The 19,107-nt window shown below is 36.8% G+C and overlaps 2 protein-coding genes across 6 annotated transcripts; one reads left to right on the forward strand and one right to left on the reverse strand.

Annotated features, from left to right (window-relative positions):
- Positions 1 to 852: 852 nt before the first annotated feature.
- On the reverse strand, positions 853 to 11,874 carry bmi1b (bmi1 polycomb ring finger oncogene 1b). Of its 5 annotated transcripts, none has more exons than XM_051882384.1 (10): positions 11,773 to 11,874; positions 3,516 to 3,647; positions 3,282 to 3,378; positions 3,030 to 3,085; positions 2,762 to 2,812; positions 2,557 to 2,665; positions 2,333 to 2,375; positions 2,122 to 2,220; positions 1,934 to 2,014; positions 853 to 1,842 (listed from the first exon to the last, which is right to left on the reverse strand). In XM_051882384.1, exons 2-10 carry the CDS (start codon positions 3,631 to 3,633, stop codon positions 1,513 to 1,515), a joined length of 984 nt encoding a protein of 327 aa, XP_051738344.1. In that variant the 5' UTR covers positions 3,634 to 3,647; positions 11,773 to 11,874; the 3' UTR covers positions 853 to 1,512. The 5 variants fall into 5 exon arrangements, with proteins under 5 accessions (XP_051738344.1, XP_051738327.1, XP_051738336.1 ...); XM_051882367.1 differs by lacking the exon at positions 11,773 to 11,874 and adding an exon at positions 10,939 to 10,960; XM_051882376.1 differs by lacking the exon at positions 11,773 to 11,874 and adding an exon at positions 6,416 to 6,784.
- Positions 11,198 to 17,731, forward strand: dnajc1 (DnaJ (Hsp40) homolog, subfamily C, member 1). The gene is made up of 12 exons (XM_051882312.1): positions 11,198 to 11,572; positions 12,651 to 12,752; positions 12,885 to 12,931; positions 13,830 to 13,995; positions 14,106 to 14,203; positions 14,293 to 14,383; positions 14,483 to 14,570; positions 14,683 to 14,846; positions 14,926 to 15,045; positions 16,326 to 16,374; positions 16,515 to 16,966; positions 17,284 to 17,731. The coding sequence occupies exons 1-12, from the start codon at positions 11,420 to 11,422 to the stop codon at positions 17,350 to 17,352; spliced, it is 1,599 nt and encodes a 532-aa protein (XP_051738272.1). The 5' UTR covers positions 11,198 to 11,419; the 3' UTR covers positions 17,353 to 17,731.
- The last annotated feature ends 1,376 nt before the right edge of the window (positions 17,732 to 19,107 follow it).

Genomic DNA, 19,107 nt, shown 5'->3' on the forward strand with positions numbered 1-19,107 from the left:
TAGGCCTAGGTACTTGTTAATACAATTCTAATAAACAATATTTATTCAGAGATCGTTAGGTTTGGCCTATCGGTTAAGATAATTACGCCTAGCAACTATTTTAATTACGAGAACGAAATAGTCGGCTATGTAGGCTACATATTTATGTAAATCTTCAGTGTGGACCTGTTAAGAGGGCTGGTGGTCTGAGGTCAGTGAGAGCGGTCTCCACTCCACGGACGAGAAAATACAAGAGCCGGACGAAACAAACTAGCTAGCCTACTTAGTGATACCTCACCTTACAACAGGTAGGCCTACAACTAAAGGTTTATTGAGAGATTTGTTACGGCTGGACATAGCTAAAACTTTATAAAATATTTCACCTACTTTATACAGTCAAAGCTAATAAGCTAGCAAAGATAATAGCCGTATTTCTCATTGTCATCATTGGCCGACTATTTATTTGTTGTTTTTATTTAGTTATTGTCTCTAACGGGACTATAGTCTTGTAAGCTCGTATTTTTGTAGTTTGCACCCAGGTGATTGTCTGTTGTTTGAACACTATGTATGGATTCATTTCTATTGATCACAGACTGACAGGGGTCAAAGCACAAAGACTTATGTTCTGGACTGAAAATTAGGCCTACATATTTCACTTCATGAACGCATCACGGCAGCGAGTAGTCGCAGTTTTAAGCATTAAATATTGTTTTAAAACATTTATATAGTAAAAATAAATAAAGGGAGGTATCAAACAGCTTCCTTTGATCTGATAACCGTATTTATTAAAGGCCGAAGCAAGTTCTTAACGCAGAATAGGCTTGCCTTGAAAACAAAGTCACGGGAGTTTTGATTTAAAGTCCACACACTGTATTTGGTAATAAAAAAAAAAGTAAAATGTTTATTTAGACAAAGTAAATAACAAATAACCGCTTGAACAGAATTGTAGAGCAAGAAAGAACGATATAAGCTGAGAAATAGGCCTATCACGCGAGGATTGAAGACTCCTTTTCTATTCTCGCGTGATACTACATTTCTTAACTTATATAACAAGCACATACGTATCAGATTTTTTAAATTACAGTTTCCGGGTTTATCCAAAACAATACTGACGCTGCATTTCTGTCCTTTGCAAATTTACTGGCTGGTGTAACACATTTCAGCCGAATAAAAATCAATACAATTTGGATAAACATTCCGCGTGCCGCCATGTATTTTATTGGAGACTTCATGAACAAGGAAATGATTTATATACATATGTTCTAATCTAAATGAACAAGACAGATTTTATAAAAACACCTAGATACATTCTCCTTCTTGCAGAGTTTCCCTCCAGTACTCTTCACAATGTTAGTTATGCAATTAATACAAAATATAACACAAACAATGCTGTGTTACAAAGTTTTCACACATGGTGACAAAACAAATATATTTAAAAATGATATAAAAAATTGAAGAGGTGGTTTATAAAGAAAGCATCTACATCACAGCTCTGTTTGTATGGGATTGATGGCTTTGGCATCCATAAGCAAGTCACCCAAGAGAGTTGGAACCATTATGAGAGGTTTTGCAGACTTTGCTGCTGAACGGAGTTTGGCCATTGTGGCCCACTTTGGCAGAGACTCCATTAACAGTGGAGATATGGGGGAAGTTGGGATGTGGAGACTGGACAGGGGTGCTTGGGCTGGGCAGTGAAGAGGATGTCGAGGGGGCGGCAGCAGCAGTCGGGCTGTTCGGTTTATCACTGCTGGAATCACTTTCTGTATCAGGCCTTCTGCCACCGGTCATTTCATCCCTCGGGCTGCTCAACTTCATTTTTTTGCAACCAGGCCGAACTCTGTACTTTAATGGCAAGGGCCCATTCTGTAAAATATCAACAGGTTATCTAAATAATCAGACTAAAATGTAACAAAACAGTATAGTATGTTAAATATCTTAGATTTAAAACTCCTACCCTTCTCCATGTGTAGATATAAGCAATATCCATGAGAGTATAATAATCTTTCAATGGCTCATCTTCATACATAACTTCAATCTGAAAAAAAAAGAAAGAATGTCATTTAAATAAGCTGAATTTGTCATTATATAAAAGGTGTTGAAAGGAGACGAAACCTTTTAGAATGTGAATGCAAAAAATATTACCTGAAAGGTACAGGGAATATCCATTTTACTTCTGAGAAATTTTCTGAGATGCATTACTGTCATAGCTGCAGGGCATTGTAAGTACCGCTTTACATTCACCTACGAAAATTAGACCATTACAGAAATTCAGTAAGTATAGTCCACTATAACCCTCTAAACTGACACAGTAAGACTTGTTCTTAGATATTTCATTTATCAGGAAATGAATTACCTCTTTTGTGGTATCCTTTTCTTCTCCATCTTTACTATCAAACCTGATCATTTTAAAAGAAAATAGTGAATGCAATATCTAACTAATACTATAAACTTCACCTATGGTATAGCCTACTACTTTTACATGACTTTTACTATTTTTTAACTACCATTTCATTGTCAATATCATAAGGGAACATGTAAGTGATCTCTAATAAGGAGCTTATATTGAACTGAACTTACTTGTTTTGATCAAAAAACTCAATGGACAGACTGATGATCTCATCATCAGCAATGATTCTCTTGTCTTCATCTGCCACTTCTCCTCTGTCTTCATTAGAACCATTAGTAGCTGAAGGACAGTTAAATAATTACAACATGTAGATAAAAAAAAAAGCAAGACTACTTATGAATTAAAATATCACAATGACCCTCTTTAACATTTTACCATCAACTGATGGATGCTCCGCGTAAAAATCCCGCCTTCGTTTCATCTCATCTGAGTAACAAAAGCACAATGAATACTTATCAGCATTATTTCTTAAGAGTTTTTTAGTAATTAGCTATATTGCTATGACAATTTTTAACACAAACCTGGAAAAAAAAAAAAAAAAAGTCACGTCAGGACGTTTTGACAGAAGTTATGTGATGCCCAGCCCCTTCAGAAACTAAATTAATATATAGGCCTATAATTAAAATGAACTTTTTACACTTACTTTTGAACAGACCAGGTACGAGCTTGTAAACAATGTCCTGAAGAGTCTTATCTGATCTGAAATATACAAGCATTTTTGAGGGGCTACTATTGGTATCTAAAGAAACTATGCCTTCATTCATTCATTCATTCATTCATTAACAGAAATTCAAAGCTGGAGCTTTACATGGATATTTAACCTACTGAAATTATAAAAAATAAGGTAATCAGAAATAAAATATTTAATTAACATACACATAATCCCCATCATTACCTGATATTGAGGAGAGGTTTTGTTTTATGAACTTGGACATCACAAATAGGACAGTATTTGCTGGTCTCCAGATACCTCACAATGCACATTTTGCAAACTGAAAACAACAGACGACAAATTAATTAGTATGCGACCAATTAAATTGGAGTTTGAGCAATGCCGGACAAAGCAAAGCATTAAAGATAAAAATAATAATAATATGATAATATAGATTATGACAGATTTCGGACTTACATGAATGCAAACATTCGACAATGGTGGTCGCGTCAATGAAATATCCTCCACATAAAACGCACATCAAATGAGGATTGAGCTCCGTTATCTTGATTCTTGTTGTTCGGTGCATTGTCATGTGAGTTCGCCGACCTGACAAACAAACAAGACACTAATTAGCCTAATATTTAGTCATAATTAATAGCCCATAGGAAAATAAAGTCTGGTTACTAGGTTAGATGGTCAACTTGCACTTAAAGCGAACAAAAATGCGACCAAGACAGACAAAATACACGTTTAACATGTAACCCGACAATTGACAACTCACATGAATTGGTGTTATTCTAAATTCATATCGCCTTTGGCTAAACTCATTGCCATTCCAGGGAAGAGTCCACATACAATTTGAAATGGTTTTTATTTATATTTGCAGGGATGCGCACGCACAGGTGAGAGTGAAAGCCAAAATGCCCAGACTTATAGTTGCTATGACGACGGGTTGTAATTGGCATTGTGCCAGTCAAAACGGAGCCGCATACCTCGCACGATTCACAGATGGTCCAGATCATTACAAATGATCATAAATTCAACCATTTAACGGTAAAACGCTATCACTTCCTCTCGACCACAGTGTTTCTCGCTAAAAAACATATCGCTACTTGAACGTGGCTGCCATTTTGCTAGACAGCCCCGTGTCCAAGCGAGTTCGCTCTCATGAGGCTGCGACCTGTGCACCGCACACTATTGTTGAAGAAGCAGTTATCACTATAACGTAAACACGTCGTACAACCACCATTTCAGCACGCATCGCTTCCAAATGTGATAGAGAATACACCTTCCCTGCCTTTCCGATGTCTTCAGTGAGGAACACAGTCAACGGAAGCTCGAGAGCTCGCGTCTGTGAGCCCGCTGTGTCTCGACTGCGATATTGGTAGGCTGTGTGGGGTTAGTTTAGACGTGATCAATTTTCATGCAAATAGGCTACCAATATCCCGTAACTGCTAATGTTCAAATATAAACCTTCCCAATGCAAAGCGTACTGAATCCAACGCATTAAATACAGTCAAATAAATTTAGACTATCTACATTAGGCACAGACAAACCTTTAAATAGTTGCCCAGTAACTGAGAAAACATCTTGCTAACGACATTATAGGCTACTACAATCTTATAAGTGCTATCAACAACTTAATAGCGAACCTAATGCCATTCAAAAGAGTGCAGAACAACACCATGCATTTTAGTCCGTGACAAAATTTTTTTTAAAATATCTAAGATAGAGTATTTTTGTGCTTTTAGTTCTTCATTAAGTACTGTCTTTAAGGATTACGTTAGACTGTATTATTTTACATAAGTAAACGTGTAGATCGGAGGATTAGCCTAACGAAACAAAGTGGCTATTAAGGTTCCAGCGAAGGCTAAAAAAACAGGTGTGCTTTGTAACTGTTGGCCTAAGCCATTTCACAAGCTTGACAAATAAACTCACAAGACTAATATGTGCTTTAGTACCATGATTCGTATCTGATAGCACATTTCACACTATGCACTTGAAAACGGAACAAATGTTTATATATATATATGAAGAAAGAAGAACAGTCTAGGTCAAGAATAAACTGCACTTACAGTAATCTGACAGTTTAGCCCATACTGCAGATAACCGAGTCATATCTTCATATTCAGAATTACAATAATGTGTCCTCTTTTACTGTCAGAAAGAATAGAGTAGCAAGCACTAAAAATATTTTTTGATTTGGCTATGAAACACAGATGTTTGCGGTGTGGCAAAATTTGTGAAAAAAAAAAGAAAAGAAAAAAAAAAAAGGCCTAGGCCTATATGATTAATAAATAGCAGTAGCCTATAGGCACAGCATATATGTGGAAAGCCCAGACAATGGGAAAACATAGCCTACATTATCTACCAGTGACGGCTTAATCATTTAAATATGGCCAGAAAAAAATTATTTGGCAGAGAACTTGGGGTAGAGAACTATCAATTAAGTTCGAGTTAACAACCAATAGCCTACTATTTAGCTATTCCTTCCTTAAATAGAGTTATCAAAAACATTTTTATGAACTTGTGACACATCGGGGGTGAGTCACATAGGCTATTTAGTTAACAACTGACTGATTAAAAATTATAATCTATATTTTATTAGACTAACGAAAAGGACATTTGAATATAAAATCTTAGAATTAGGACTCTTATCCTACTCTGTCCAAAAAAAAAAAAAAAAAGATGTTTAGTCTGACGTGTCAGGTCACGTACGTTGCATAGAATCAAGACAATGTTTTACAATATTTTTTAAAAGCCTAATACAAAACACCCAATTCAGTAACAAATAAACAATAGTGAACACGCTTGAAAATATATTTACTCGGAAGTTAACCACCTCAAAATAATGGTATTTCGTGTGTTACAGCCTATAGGATGAGGTACCCATCAAATACGCATATGAATTTAAGTTAATAAAATTAATCGACGACATTAAAGCGCAGTAAAGTAAATTTTTCCTAAATATACACTCTCTAGACTACTCAATTCTATAAAATAAGAGAGCAAATGATTGATTTTAGAGCGAGAAGAAATGGATGAAAGTGGTCACCCGTTAACACCTGACCCAACTCGCCTGTTCTTCAGCGCGCGCCGACTTTTTATGTTATAAACAGCACTTGAAGAGAACAATATACTTTAATTTTACAAAGATGCCATACTCGTTGACGTGCACATTGTGTTAACATATGTCATTGGTTGCGTTTCATAAAAAAATGTGAGAAAACTGAAATGAAATTCGTATGAGAAACGATCACAGATAGGTACAAGAGGCAACATTGTTAGGACTCTCTTGTCTCCGAAGAAGGAAAAAGAAAACAAAATCAGAAAAGCTCGTGACTCCGCTCTTTTGTACATTCAAGCGTACATACCCAGTATATTCCCGATGGTTTCCTAGCTTTGTTGTGGTAGACAATGAAACTTGAGAGTCGATCAGCAAAAAATGAATGCTACTGAAGCGGCCATCTTGGAATGAGCTGCAGACGCTGTCAATGGCTCTAACGTACCACTACCGTGCTCATTGTGGCCTTCTTGCGCAATTGCATATAGGTTACCGTAGCTCACTCTTTGCATACACTTTCCGATTTGATTCACAGATACGTCCACAGATTCCGGTCATAGATGGTAAATTACAGAGGCGTACTTCTCCCGCACGGCGATCCGAAAAACACAGTGTCTGATGGTTCAGTGCGAACTGACACAGTCCCCAAAATGGCTTAGTTCGACCGCCCCACTCCATCACGTGATCTCATTCCTTACGGGTAGCCTGGGAATTAGTAGTGGGGTATATCATCAATAGGGTACCCCTCTGACGGATCATGTCTTTGTCAAAGAGCAAAACCCCTCGCCAAGCCATGTAGTTTGGTCGGAAAGGTTCTTAGACAATAAGCGATGAACTAACTTTTAGAGAAGCTGTAGGCTATCTTTATTTTCACGCAAATCATAATGCCTAAATGCAAAAGAAGCACAAGAGTTATTTTGAATATGTCACATATAGGGTGTTTTTTTTAAATGGCATCATAAAAGTAGGAATCGATAATCGCTCAAAAAATCTCTATTTTTCATCTCACGCTGATTTTTTAAATGTAAAATTAACGTTTTAATGGCCAATTTGTAGGCTACCTGGTGCATTGTTGTGCATGTAACTGCTCAATATAGGCCTTCAAAAAATATTTTATTTCACTGCCTTTATACATTCATTTAAACCAGTAAAGCAAATAATCGAAATTAGTAGGCTATTTACATTCCTAATTTTTGGTTACATTTTTAGATAGACTTAACGTGTAGCTAATCCGAATATAAAATTATGGGCTTCCTGATTAGAAGTAGAATTAGTTAGGAGCCTCACACGTCAGGATAATGACTTTTAATGATTTATTCACACTCACTTTCACACAGGTTACAGTGAAGTTATGTCTCTCATAAAAGAAAAGTCGGGTGGTGATTAGTAATTGTCCTCCTGATGTGAATATCTTAGGAACTTATTTAACGGTCACAGAAGGGACACATATGTATCCTTTACAGTTCTTGCTGCAATATTTTACCATAGCTTAACCTAATAGTATCTGTGGGCTACACTTAAGACGACTCTGAAATTCTGTGAACTCATTGTCTTAAAAGAAACATTGAAGGAAAGTCGTTTCTAAGCAACGGCATGTTTTATTAAATTACCGTTCATATGCTACTTTATTTACCACTCCTGACTTTGTTGTGTTTAGTTAAGGATTTATCAATTTAAACAAAAAGATTGTTCTTAAATTTTGCGTTTACAAATTCTACAGACCGTTCGCAAACGTTTGCGCAGTTATCTAAGCGTTCTCTTTCGTGTAACAGTTCAGATCACACATACATTTTCAGATAATCAGTTAAATTCTGATCGCGCATTGGTGTGCGCATTCACGTGTAGCTTAGTAGATTTGGTGTTTTTTCTCTGTAACGCTGGACTGTCTTTTAGGGCACTGCGTTCAGCTGCAAACCACACGCGCAGTCTGCTGCCATGACGTCAGCTGCTCTAATACAGGCACTTCAGCGAAAACAAAGAAGCTCAGCATGCTGGCGGAAACCCGAGGCACTTTAGCGTTAACCGTACCGGGCTGTGCAAAACGTAAAGCTTCTTCTGTTACCACGTACCGTACCAGCTTCACATGGCTATAATAATAATACATAATAATAATAAAACAGGCCATTGGCTGCATCAATGGAATTGGTCAGGATAAGCCAAATGTAATTTCAGCGACTAGCGTAATTTTCTCTCAAGGATACCGATTATTTCTTTATTCCGGCTGCAGATGTGACTCGTCAAAATGGCCGTATCTCAATGGCCTAGCGGGTGTTAACGCAGCACGAAGTCTTGAAGAACTCAAGAGAGAGCCTGATGTTATTCCCTAGGACAGACTGAAGTTTTTGACAACTCTTAAGTGTCTATAGGCATCATGGGAAACTATCCAGATATTAAAAAAAAGAAAGAAAAGCGAAAAATAGAAGTGAAGTGAATGTGTTGCACGCTTTCGTATTTACCCATTCCTTACGCGATTAAGCTACTGAAATGTAGACCCGAATCTTATTTAGCCTACACATAGTCTAGATAAAAATATTTTAAAGCACGAGCGCTTTCATCTGGTCGGTTATTCGTTCTTTCATCTTAGCTCATGAAGACAATTATAGCGACTTGTTATAAAATCTAGGCTAACTGACAAATAAAATGAGCAGATCACTCAAAAACGCCTGTCTTATCTATATTGGCTTAAAGTTTAATGACTGTATTGATTATTGATTGTTTACTGATTCCACAAAATTGATTTGTGGAATGGGAGCAGGCGGTCAGGACTTACAGATAAAGGCGCTTTGAGTTTGTAGCCTACTAAATAACTAAACTTCTTTGATGGTCTAAATCGAATGATGACGATTTCTTTAATAAACATGAATATTGTTTCATTATTATGTTGGACTATAAGCGAATGAAGCATAATGTGTGGGCAAAAAAGGTCAGACATCATTGTGTGATAATATTTCTGGTTTAATATTTCACAAAAATGTATGTTAAATGTATTTGCGTTGTATGTCAAATAAGCCAGCGAGCTTGTTTGCATTTTTTTCTTGTGTAGGTTATAGCCTAATCCATACCATACCTCCGCGTGTCGTTCACCAATTTTTCAGTGTTAAGGTGTTAATAATCTGTTCAGATTTTATCTGAATGACTTGTGCCGCATCTTATCGTCTCAACAATTATTAAAGTTTTCCCTTCTTTTTCGATACTTGTTTAGAAAGAACTTAAGAATAAAAATCAAATAATTGATTAGGTTATAGGCTATAGGCGATTGACTCACTGGAGTGGAAATGTTCCCAGGGCAACTTTCCAAGTGCAAATATAGAAATATACAAGTGAGAAGGTTTGTAATTCTGATGCATTTAAGAAAATTAATTAACTCACACAAACGCATAAGAAAATGCATTTTTTTATTTATAAAAAATAATAAAGATAAATTGAAAATCAAATAAATTGTAGGCCTAACTGTTAACGGATCTCTAAAATAAGTAAAAAAATGTTTTTTTTTTATTTCCTATTTATTTAGAGCCGGTAAATAGGCTAGTCTATTCGGTAAATATCGTGCTTTTGGCTTTCGCGCTTTGATTGATTTACGTATAATATTTTTAGACAAGGCGATGGCAATATTGCCATCCTTTCTTTAGTGTTTTAAATGAACGCAGACTTTTTTGCTTGTATGCCTACTTTTCAGATTTATTCCACTACCTTATTTGTTGTGTCACGTGGTTAGAACCTCAAGCTGTTGCTCTAACTGGATATTTTAATTGCGCACAGGTAACAAAATGATACATCAGACTTCCCCGTCACAGGTTATTGCGTCCGTCCCTAAGTTGACACCACTGGTCAGTGCTGCCTCAAGGACAAGAGTTTAACAAACAAAGAAAATGGGCTAAATTAAAGATTTTCCATTACACTAAAAGAAAAATATGTAGCCTATTTTGTTTCAGATTTCCGTTACTAAAAAGGGCCAACCCATGACACATTTGGAGATGGGCTACTATCCGTAACTATAGCGCAACGACGCCCTCATGAGTTTCTAGATTATAGAAGTGTAAATGAGATTTTTTTTTTCTTTTCTTTTTTTTAAAGTTTTCTCAAAATGTCACAGAATTGAACATGTTTGCGCATGTCGTAAATGCAACTTCACTAATTACCAAATCAAAACTATAAAACAATGATTCCGTTAGGCTAATTGAAAAAAAAAATATATAGGCCTAAAAATGACAATAAAATATAATAATAATAAAAAGCATAATTTATGGGGGGGGGGGAAGACTTTTATTGTAGGCCAGGTATAGGCTACCACTGATCATCAATGCAAAATACTTATTAAATATAGCCTATTTAATAATCGTTATTTCGTAGGCCTATAGGCTATTTTAACACTAGATTTTGTTTAGTATTCCCTATTTTTAAAGATATGAAGTCTAACTAAGCTTTATAGCTTAACTAACATCTCAAATGTTGACTCTATAATCGGTCAATACTCACTCAAATATTTTCTTATTCACAAAATCGTCGAGAAAATTATTACCATGGCGCAGATATCATGTAATGAGTCATGCTTATGTTAAACCAAGAGACTTATTGCTGCCAGAACAGTTTCAATCAAATGGATTTTTATCTGAACTTCATGGCCCTTGCTGTTGCTGTCGAAAAGAAACGAGATTAATGTAGCACTGAGACGGGATGAATGGTTCAAAATGTTGAGATGCGAAATGTCAATGTCGCAAAATTGACACAAACGATAGAAATGATATTATTAGGTTAAGTGAACAACATACAGCGTTACATGGGTTGAATCATTCTTTCATATCTCTCCAATCATAAAAGAAATAGTGGCCTTACTGTTTTTGCTGGTGACATCACTTCTTTTACAAGAGATTAAACAAACAAAAAAAGACAAAAGAGAGATAATATTACAGACATGGGAAAGCCTGCCTGCCCTGGAACGAACGAGGCCGAGATACTGTTTTTTGTGTGTGTGTGTTTGGGGAACAACACTGCTGCGCATCTACCGGGATACATAATGCTCACCTGATACTATTATAAAATAATCTGTACCTCAAAAATTGAGATGGCAGAGGTCCTGAAAGTACTCTCATGGTAAGAATGGACATGACGCACATGTCACTACTGAAGCTTTCATGCTTATTGGCTCGCTCTGTGGCGGCTGCATGTGAAACGTGTGTACGTACAGCAGGCTGAGCTCAAGCTATGGGCCTGTCTGAGCCAGAGGACGGCAAGTTATGCTAAAGGCGTCTCAAAAACAGGGTTTCCGAATGGATAGTGGCTGTTAAACCTTAACAAACATATAAAACTTTCAGCAATGGCTTTGCCCGAGATCCTTACGTTGGTGTTGTTCTCCGGGCTGTTTGTTATTCAGCCATTGCCAACATTAGCATGGGACGCAGACCTGGAGCTTTTCGATCTAGTGGAGGAAATCCCCCAAACCTTCTACGAGTTCCTCTCGGTTAATCAGGTAAGAACAATTTGATGTAATGCAAGTTTGTCACGCCTTTAACTCGGGCCACTCAAACGGTGTCGGTAAATGCACTTAACTTGAACATATTGCAGCGCACCGACGTCGATTTATCGCAGTGTCGCTTTCAGAGTTTACAGTGATTGTATTCTTATCAACGTAACCCAACCCATTAGCTAAATAGCTCTCTTCAGCCTCACTATTATGCCTCCCGACTCAGGGTAGCGATAGACGGGCTCTGCCTCCTGAAGAACCTGGACGGCGGTGGCCATTGACAAAGAAACCTCCGGGCTCTGGGCCTATACAACATGACGTGTCATCACTAAGCACAGAAACGATCGTTTTATCGTCTTGCTTTAATTTTGCCATTTAGTTGCTAAGTGGTATTTGATGCATTGAAGATCCCGAGCTTTTATTGTCATAACCGCTACATGTAAAAAAACAAAACCGTACTGGCATTTGGTTTCACTTTCTTTCCTAACGCGTCAACCGTGATTCATATAAGTTATATGGGGAATTGGGGATAACAAATGCCGCTGTTATACCTGTACCTTGCAGGAATTCGCTGTCAGAAAATTAATAATGCTAATTCTCTGCTAAAAAGATTGTAGCTATGTTTTGGAACATGGTAGCTAGTTTTCAGCTGGTCTAAGATGGTTATTAGCTAGCCCAAGCTGGTAAAGCAGCTACCATGCTTCAAAAACCAGCTTAACCTTACTGGTATGATAAGCTGGTAGCTGTCGCTGTACCAGATACAGCTGCCAGTTTATGCTGCATATTCCAGTTTATATTGCAGACATTAAAGTATGTTTAGTGGTAGTAATTTTATTCTACATGTAGGAAATGAGATGACAAAAAATGTTGCAGCTTTTATTGCTACTAACTTATTAATTTCTGCCTGAAACACCAAAAGCAATCCAGTCACAGTCTGTACTACCAAAATGATCATATGTGATGATTTTATTTTTATACAAACATGTAGTACTGCAGTGTAGTCTCAGAGTATGTGTTTCTGACTCTTGTAAATATTGGCAATTAATGTTTATGATCTTAATGTTCCTGATTCTGTTTCTAACAGGATGCATCCTCTTCTGAGATCAGGAAGGCATATAGAAAGCTTTCACTTACGTTACATCCCGATAAAAACAAAGATGAAAATGCAGAAAACCAGTTTCGACAGGTAGGAGTTTTGTTAAGCCTGTATAAAAGTACTCTTTGGCTTAATGTAGAGCATGTTGATTGCTTGTTTCTATACACCTTTTGGAATTCAGTTTATTACATTTGAAATATCTTCTTTGTCATCTCTTACTAGTTAGTTGCCATTTATGAAGTTCTCAAGGATGAGGAAAGAAGACAAAGGTGAGATTCTCATGATGTGTTTCTTTATTCATCCTACGCCACTGGTTCTCAAACTGTGGTAATTTTATTTGTGCAGGTCTTAAAAGCCTTAAATGTAATTTCGCCCTCATGTCAGAACACAAATTAAGATATTTTTGATGAAATCTGATGGTTTCTGAACACATAGGCAGCTATGTCATTATTACCTTTCTTGCCCTTGAAAGGTGCAAAGACATCGTTAAAATAGTCCACTTGACTACTGTGGTTCAACCTTAATGTTATGAAGTGACAAGAATACATTTTTGTGTGCACAAAAACAAACCAAAAAAAAAAAAAGATTTTATTCAACAATTTCTTCTCTTCCCTGTCAATTTCCTACGCTGTTGATGTTGTACACAGTGCAGGCTTGCGTGTTTACGTCAGAACTCCAGCTCAGTATTGGCCGACGCTGTTCACGTGAGCACCACAACGCATACATGTGATGCTGACGCAGGAGCCGGCCAATAATAAGCCGGCGTTCTGATGTCTTTTACAACCGATGTCTTTACTACCTTTCCTGGCCTTGAAAGGTGCAATGAGGTTGCTGCCTATGTGTGGTTCAGTAACCTTCGGATTTCTTTTGTGTTCCGAAGATGAACGAAGGTCTTACGGGTTTGGAATGACATGAGGGTGAGTAGTTAATGACACATTAATTTTCATTTTTGGGTGAACTAACCCTTTAAAGAATCAGGAAGTTCTTAAAGGTTCTTAAATAGAGATGAAATAGGAGCATCAATAATTTGACATTATGCCCTTGAGTAAGATACCAAACCACAGTTTGTACCAGTGTGACTGTGACTAGGGTCTATGAACTGTGTATTACATTTGCTAAAGTCTTTTAAGACAGATTTTACATAGTAGATTCTTACTACATTCACAGATATGACGACATCCTGGTTAATGGGCTGCCAGATTGGAGACAGCCTGTCTTCTACTATCGACGTGTTAGGAAGATGAGTAATGGAGAGTTGGGCTTCCTCCTTTTCCTCATTCTAACCGTGGGTCACTATGCAGTTATATGGTCCATCTACCTTGAGAAGCAGTTGGTAAGTGATTAATTGTTTTATAGCAGAGTTGTCATCGTGTAATGGTAGCTGAAATACTAAATTTACTTGAGCATGCCCAGTGATAGCTGCTATGTCTTAATTCTTCTCAGGATGAACTTCTGAGCAGGAAGAAGAGAGAGAAGAAGAAGAAGCAAAGCAGTAAGATAACAGAAGAGATTAAGTCCTTGGGACAGGACAAAAATGAGAGGTAACCTAATAACACCAGATGCTTTCTTAAAGAAGAAGAAATGTTGACCCTGCTGGTCAGACTTATAAATCTTTGCTTCCTTTTTGTAGATCTGACAGGCCACACTGGCATGACATTTTGCCTCTTAAATTAAGCATCTGGTTGTACTATTCAGTGAAGTCTCTCCCTCATATCATACAGGTACTGTTCCACCAGATTTGAGGCTTTAAATGTGTTTTCTAAAGAGACACTCAGAAAATTCAAACAGACATCTGTAATCATGACTCTGTTATATTTTAGGATGTGAAGCAGTATTATAAAGATTATAAGGAAATGAAAGTAAAAGAGAAGGAGGCGGAGGCTCTGGCAGAACAGGAAATGCAGCAGAGTAAGATCATGACAACACAGTTATACGTTGCACACTGGCCATAATTAGTGGGATTCAGTTGTGACTATGTGACACTTAATAATATGTGATGCTGGCCGATCTTGCTCTGCAGAAGAAAAACGGCCCAAGGTGAAGAAGCCTAAAGTGGAGTTTCCAGTCTATGAACCCAGTACAAATGCTGCTTTTGTGCCAGCATATGATCAGGGAACATCTATTGAAGACATTGAAGATCAAATGGATGACTGGTTAGAAGACAAAAAACAGCAGAAGAAGAAAGTAAGTTTTTGTCTCTGTTGAAAAAATGCTGATTTAAAATGTAAGTATTGCATTAACTAATGGCTGGTGATGATTGTAGGTTCACGAGTGGACAGAGGAGGATCTTAGCCAGCTTTCCCGCTGTATGGCCAAGTTTCCTGGTGGAACGCCAGGCCGGTGGGAGAAGATTGCACATGAGTTAGGCAGATCAGTGTCTGAGGTGAGTCTAATTAGTATCGTTATGACTAGTGGTCGACCAATAGCAGGGATTATGCTGATATACAATATCAAACTTGCATAAAGATGGAAATTTCATTATTTACTGCATAAAATTGATCATTTGTTAAATAAAAGTATATAAAAACAATTTTGTGCATTGTAAAGTCCCCTTGTGGTAAAAATCAAGTTTTTAATGTTGTTTATATGTCTAAGTGGTGTTTTTAATGTGCTTTCAGACAAACCATGTGCAAATTCATAAGTCAACACCATTGCTGAGTATTTTCTCTTTAAAACTGCAGTGATCTAAAGACAGTTTCAAAAACGCAGTTTGAAATTGCCGGTGTTTCTGACATCACAAACTACCTTGTAACCAATCACATCAACGTGCTGGAGGGCTTTAGCATATCATTAACTATGACTGCTCTGAAGCAGGGGAGTCTCAAGAGAAGCCAGGTTATCCGGGTATATTTTTCTGTTGATATGAAAAATCAGGTACATTTAGCAATATAGCGGGTGAATTATGTATATTATGTATATTACAATGTCATGATGAACTATATGCTTTTCTCCACTGACATTCTAAGTTGTTTAATGCGTTTGTAAGGATGCTGATTTTTAGAGGGCAGCTGACTTTGAGATGGCGAATGGGAACATGGTTTGTGTAACATTAGCAACACATTATTAGCTGTTTGATAACGTCAAGCCAAAGGTTAATCATATCAATTACTGTTATGTGTCCGACGTTGTAAAAAACGATACCATTGTGCAGCGTTTACCTCAGTTGACCGAGTGGATCTTTGAGCTTGTGCGAGTGAGTGGAAGCAGGGCTAATTAGCATATTCATAGATCCACGTATACTAAATGAAGCAAGTTTGTAGTTACATTCAAACTATTTTAAGGCATGAAGAAATTTTCATTTTTTCACTGGAAAAAACATTTAAATATGTCAAAGATGAGTTTTAAGAGATAAAATTATTGACTACAGGGGGACTTTAAATTGTAGATAGCAGCGTCTCCTGACTGTTTAGTTTTGTTCACACATGAACAAATACACTACCATTCAAAAGTTTGGGGCAGAAAATAGTACTTCAGTTTAGCAAGAATGCATTAAATTGATCAAAAAACATTTACAATGTTACAGACGATTTCTATTTCAAATAAATGCTGTTATTTTGAGTTGTAGATGTGTGTGAAGAGCCACCGAAACCAAAAATTGTTTGGTTTTATAAACCTATACAGAAAAAGTCTTCTTAAAAAATAAAAAACTTTTTTTCTATACAGGTGACCACAAAAGTAAAGCAAGTCAAAGACTGTGTCACCAATACATCAGGTAAGCAGTTTGTTTGTTAAAAGATTTTGAATAAAATTCCACTTGTCATGTACCGTTTATCATCTACTGTGATATATTATTAAGCATATCTGTCAAAACATTTACTCATGTCTCTCTCTCCACTTTGTCTCTGTTTCTAGGGTTGGTGAAGCTTTCTGAGCTGAAGGGTGGTGCAGTGATGGGAAAGAGCTCCAGAGCTGTCACGGTGCCTGACAGTCTGATGACCCAGAGAGAGGAGCCCTTAGAGCAGCAGCAGCAGCCAGAGGATTCGGCAGAGCTTGTTGGGGCAGAGGACTCGGAGAGCAAAGCGCTCAGAAGGAGGACAAAAAAGTCTGCACCCGGGAGCACTGGAACTGGAGCAGCGGAGGAGAAGGTGAAAGGACGCAGACAAAGAGACTTCGACCCCACAGCTGTGGATGACGACAGTGAAGATGAGAAGAAACCATCAGCCTCCAAAGAAAAACCCAGTGCTGCTGATGATGTCTGGACACAGAACCAGCAGAAGCTCTTGGAGCTGGCCTTACAGCAATACCCACGTGGCACCACTGAACGCTGGGACAAGATCGCTAAGGTGGTGCCTGGAAAGACCAAGGTGAGCATCAACTTTCTCACCCAGTCCTTGGAAAATTCATTTAAATTGGACCTACTATGGCTTTTTTACATTTTCAACTTATTTTAATGCGTAATGTTGCTGTTTGAGCGTGATAAAGGAAAAAGAGGTGCTGCAACAATGTAAAATATTTACAAAATTTGCTTTTTGAACATTCAAGCATGAAAACCTATTCAAGACCCTAAAAAAATCAAGACTTTGTAAAAGGGCATAATAGGTCCTCTTTAAACCAATGTTTAACTGCGTATAAAAGCTGGATTTTGATATTAGTTGATGAATTGATTCTTTTTCCTATTCAGGAGGAGTGCATGTCCCGTTATAAACTCCTGGCGGAGCTGATTCTGAAACGGAAGCAGGCCAAAAGCTGACTCCTGGTCTCAAGTATTTCACCGTACCTCTCACCTGCTTGTTATGTGCCTTAATGCAACCCTACGTCCTGTTGTCAGACTATGTGTCATGTTCAGCAGAGCCTGAAACGTCAGCATTAATTATTGGAGAGATCCAAACTGCACATTTAAAGAAGGTTTTATTTATTTTAGAATCTATTTCAGATTGTCGACTCGTTTGTTTCTCTATGCAACCAGACCATTTGAGGAGCAGAAGAGACACATTTTAATTTTGATTTTCCCCCAATTTTGAAACTTTTTTTTTTTTTTTTCTTTCTTTTTTTTTCCCCTCCAGAAGCATGTGTTGTGCTGTAATATGTTTTGGTCATTTGTTACAACATAAAGTATTTGCATACAATAATTAAGGCGTCAGTCTCTCATGTGGTCATTATTATGCTTCAGCACATATTGACTATCTTGAAGAGTGTGAAAGAGTTGTCCTTATACATTGCCATGCTGTAGATTTAGATTCAATCAAAATTAGTTCTCAGTCCAAGACTTTTAAACAACATTGTGCTTCCTGTACATCGAAAGATTTGCAAGTATTTGAAAATATCACTATCATCAACATTAACCAAATGACATTTGACGTTTTGAATATGACTTTCTCAAACAACTATAGATGAGTGGAATTACTTTGCCTCTTATGTAGGCAAACTGATAAAAGTATTGTGATTATCTTCATTTTATGTGCAAAAATATTTTATATATTCCTATTCCTTAATATTTCTAATGTCCATTTCTATAATGAATTAGTTCAGGGTCTAAGGTCATTAACTGGACTAGGAAGTTGAGGCTACAAAATGGAAGAATAACCTCATTAAAAAAAGGGAAAGAGGGGATGATGTTATAGAATTTTTTTATTTTATTTTTTTTTTAATAAAATTACAGTATGTACAGCTTTGAGACACTGGTGAATTGCAATTGAAGATGCTATTTTCAAATGTTGCATTTTCATGTTGTGGCCTATGTCAGTGATAATGTAGGGCTTTAATAATGTAATGTAATGGTAATGTGTAGTATTTTTTTATGAAATACACTTTTGGAAAACTTAAGATAAATTGCATTTGCAAATTGCAATTTTCATGTTATACAATACAGCTTCTCTGATTATAGAGATATGTTAAAAAATGTTATTTTTGACATGCATCATCTTTTGAGTGGAAAAAGACAAGTTCTGAAAATAGAATAAGTAACAGTAGTTACTGATGATAGCCATTTGCACAGGGCAGCGAATTTCTCTAAAACCAGTTTCAGAAATATTATGCTTTTTTGGGAATCCGTTTGATCAGTTTCTTAAAAGGATAGTTCACCCAAAAATGAAAACTCTGTTATAATTTACTCACCGTCAAGTTGTTTCAAACCTGTGTGTGTGTGTGTGTGTGTATATATATATATATATATATTATATATATATATATACACATACATACATACACCAACATACATACTTTTTTTTTTTTTCTGCTGGCGAGATCTGCTTGGTTACAATCATTATTCCAAATATCTTTGTGTACAGCAGAACAAAAAAATTTTATACAGGTTTGAAACAACTTGAGGGGGAGTAAATGATGACAGAATTTTAATTTTTGGATGAACTATCCCTTTAATCTGTTATTTGATTTCATATTTTACATGTTCTTATCTAAGCCACCCGCACACATTGTTCTCTATCGGATACAAAGAGGCTGTAATATTACTACATGACAACAGCAGACAACACGTAAACACTTGTTG

This window comes from Ctenopharyngodon idella, chromosome 2 (genome assembly GCF_019924925.1).
Source record: "Ctenopharyngodon idella isolate HZGC_01 chromosome 2, HZGC01, whole genome shotgun sequence".
Lineage (NCBI taxonomy): Eukaryota > Metazoa > Chordata > Actinopteri > Cypriniformes > Xenocyprididae > Ctenopharyngodon > Ctenopharyngodon idella.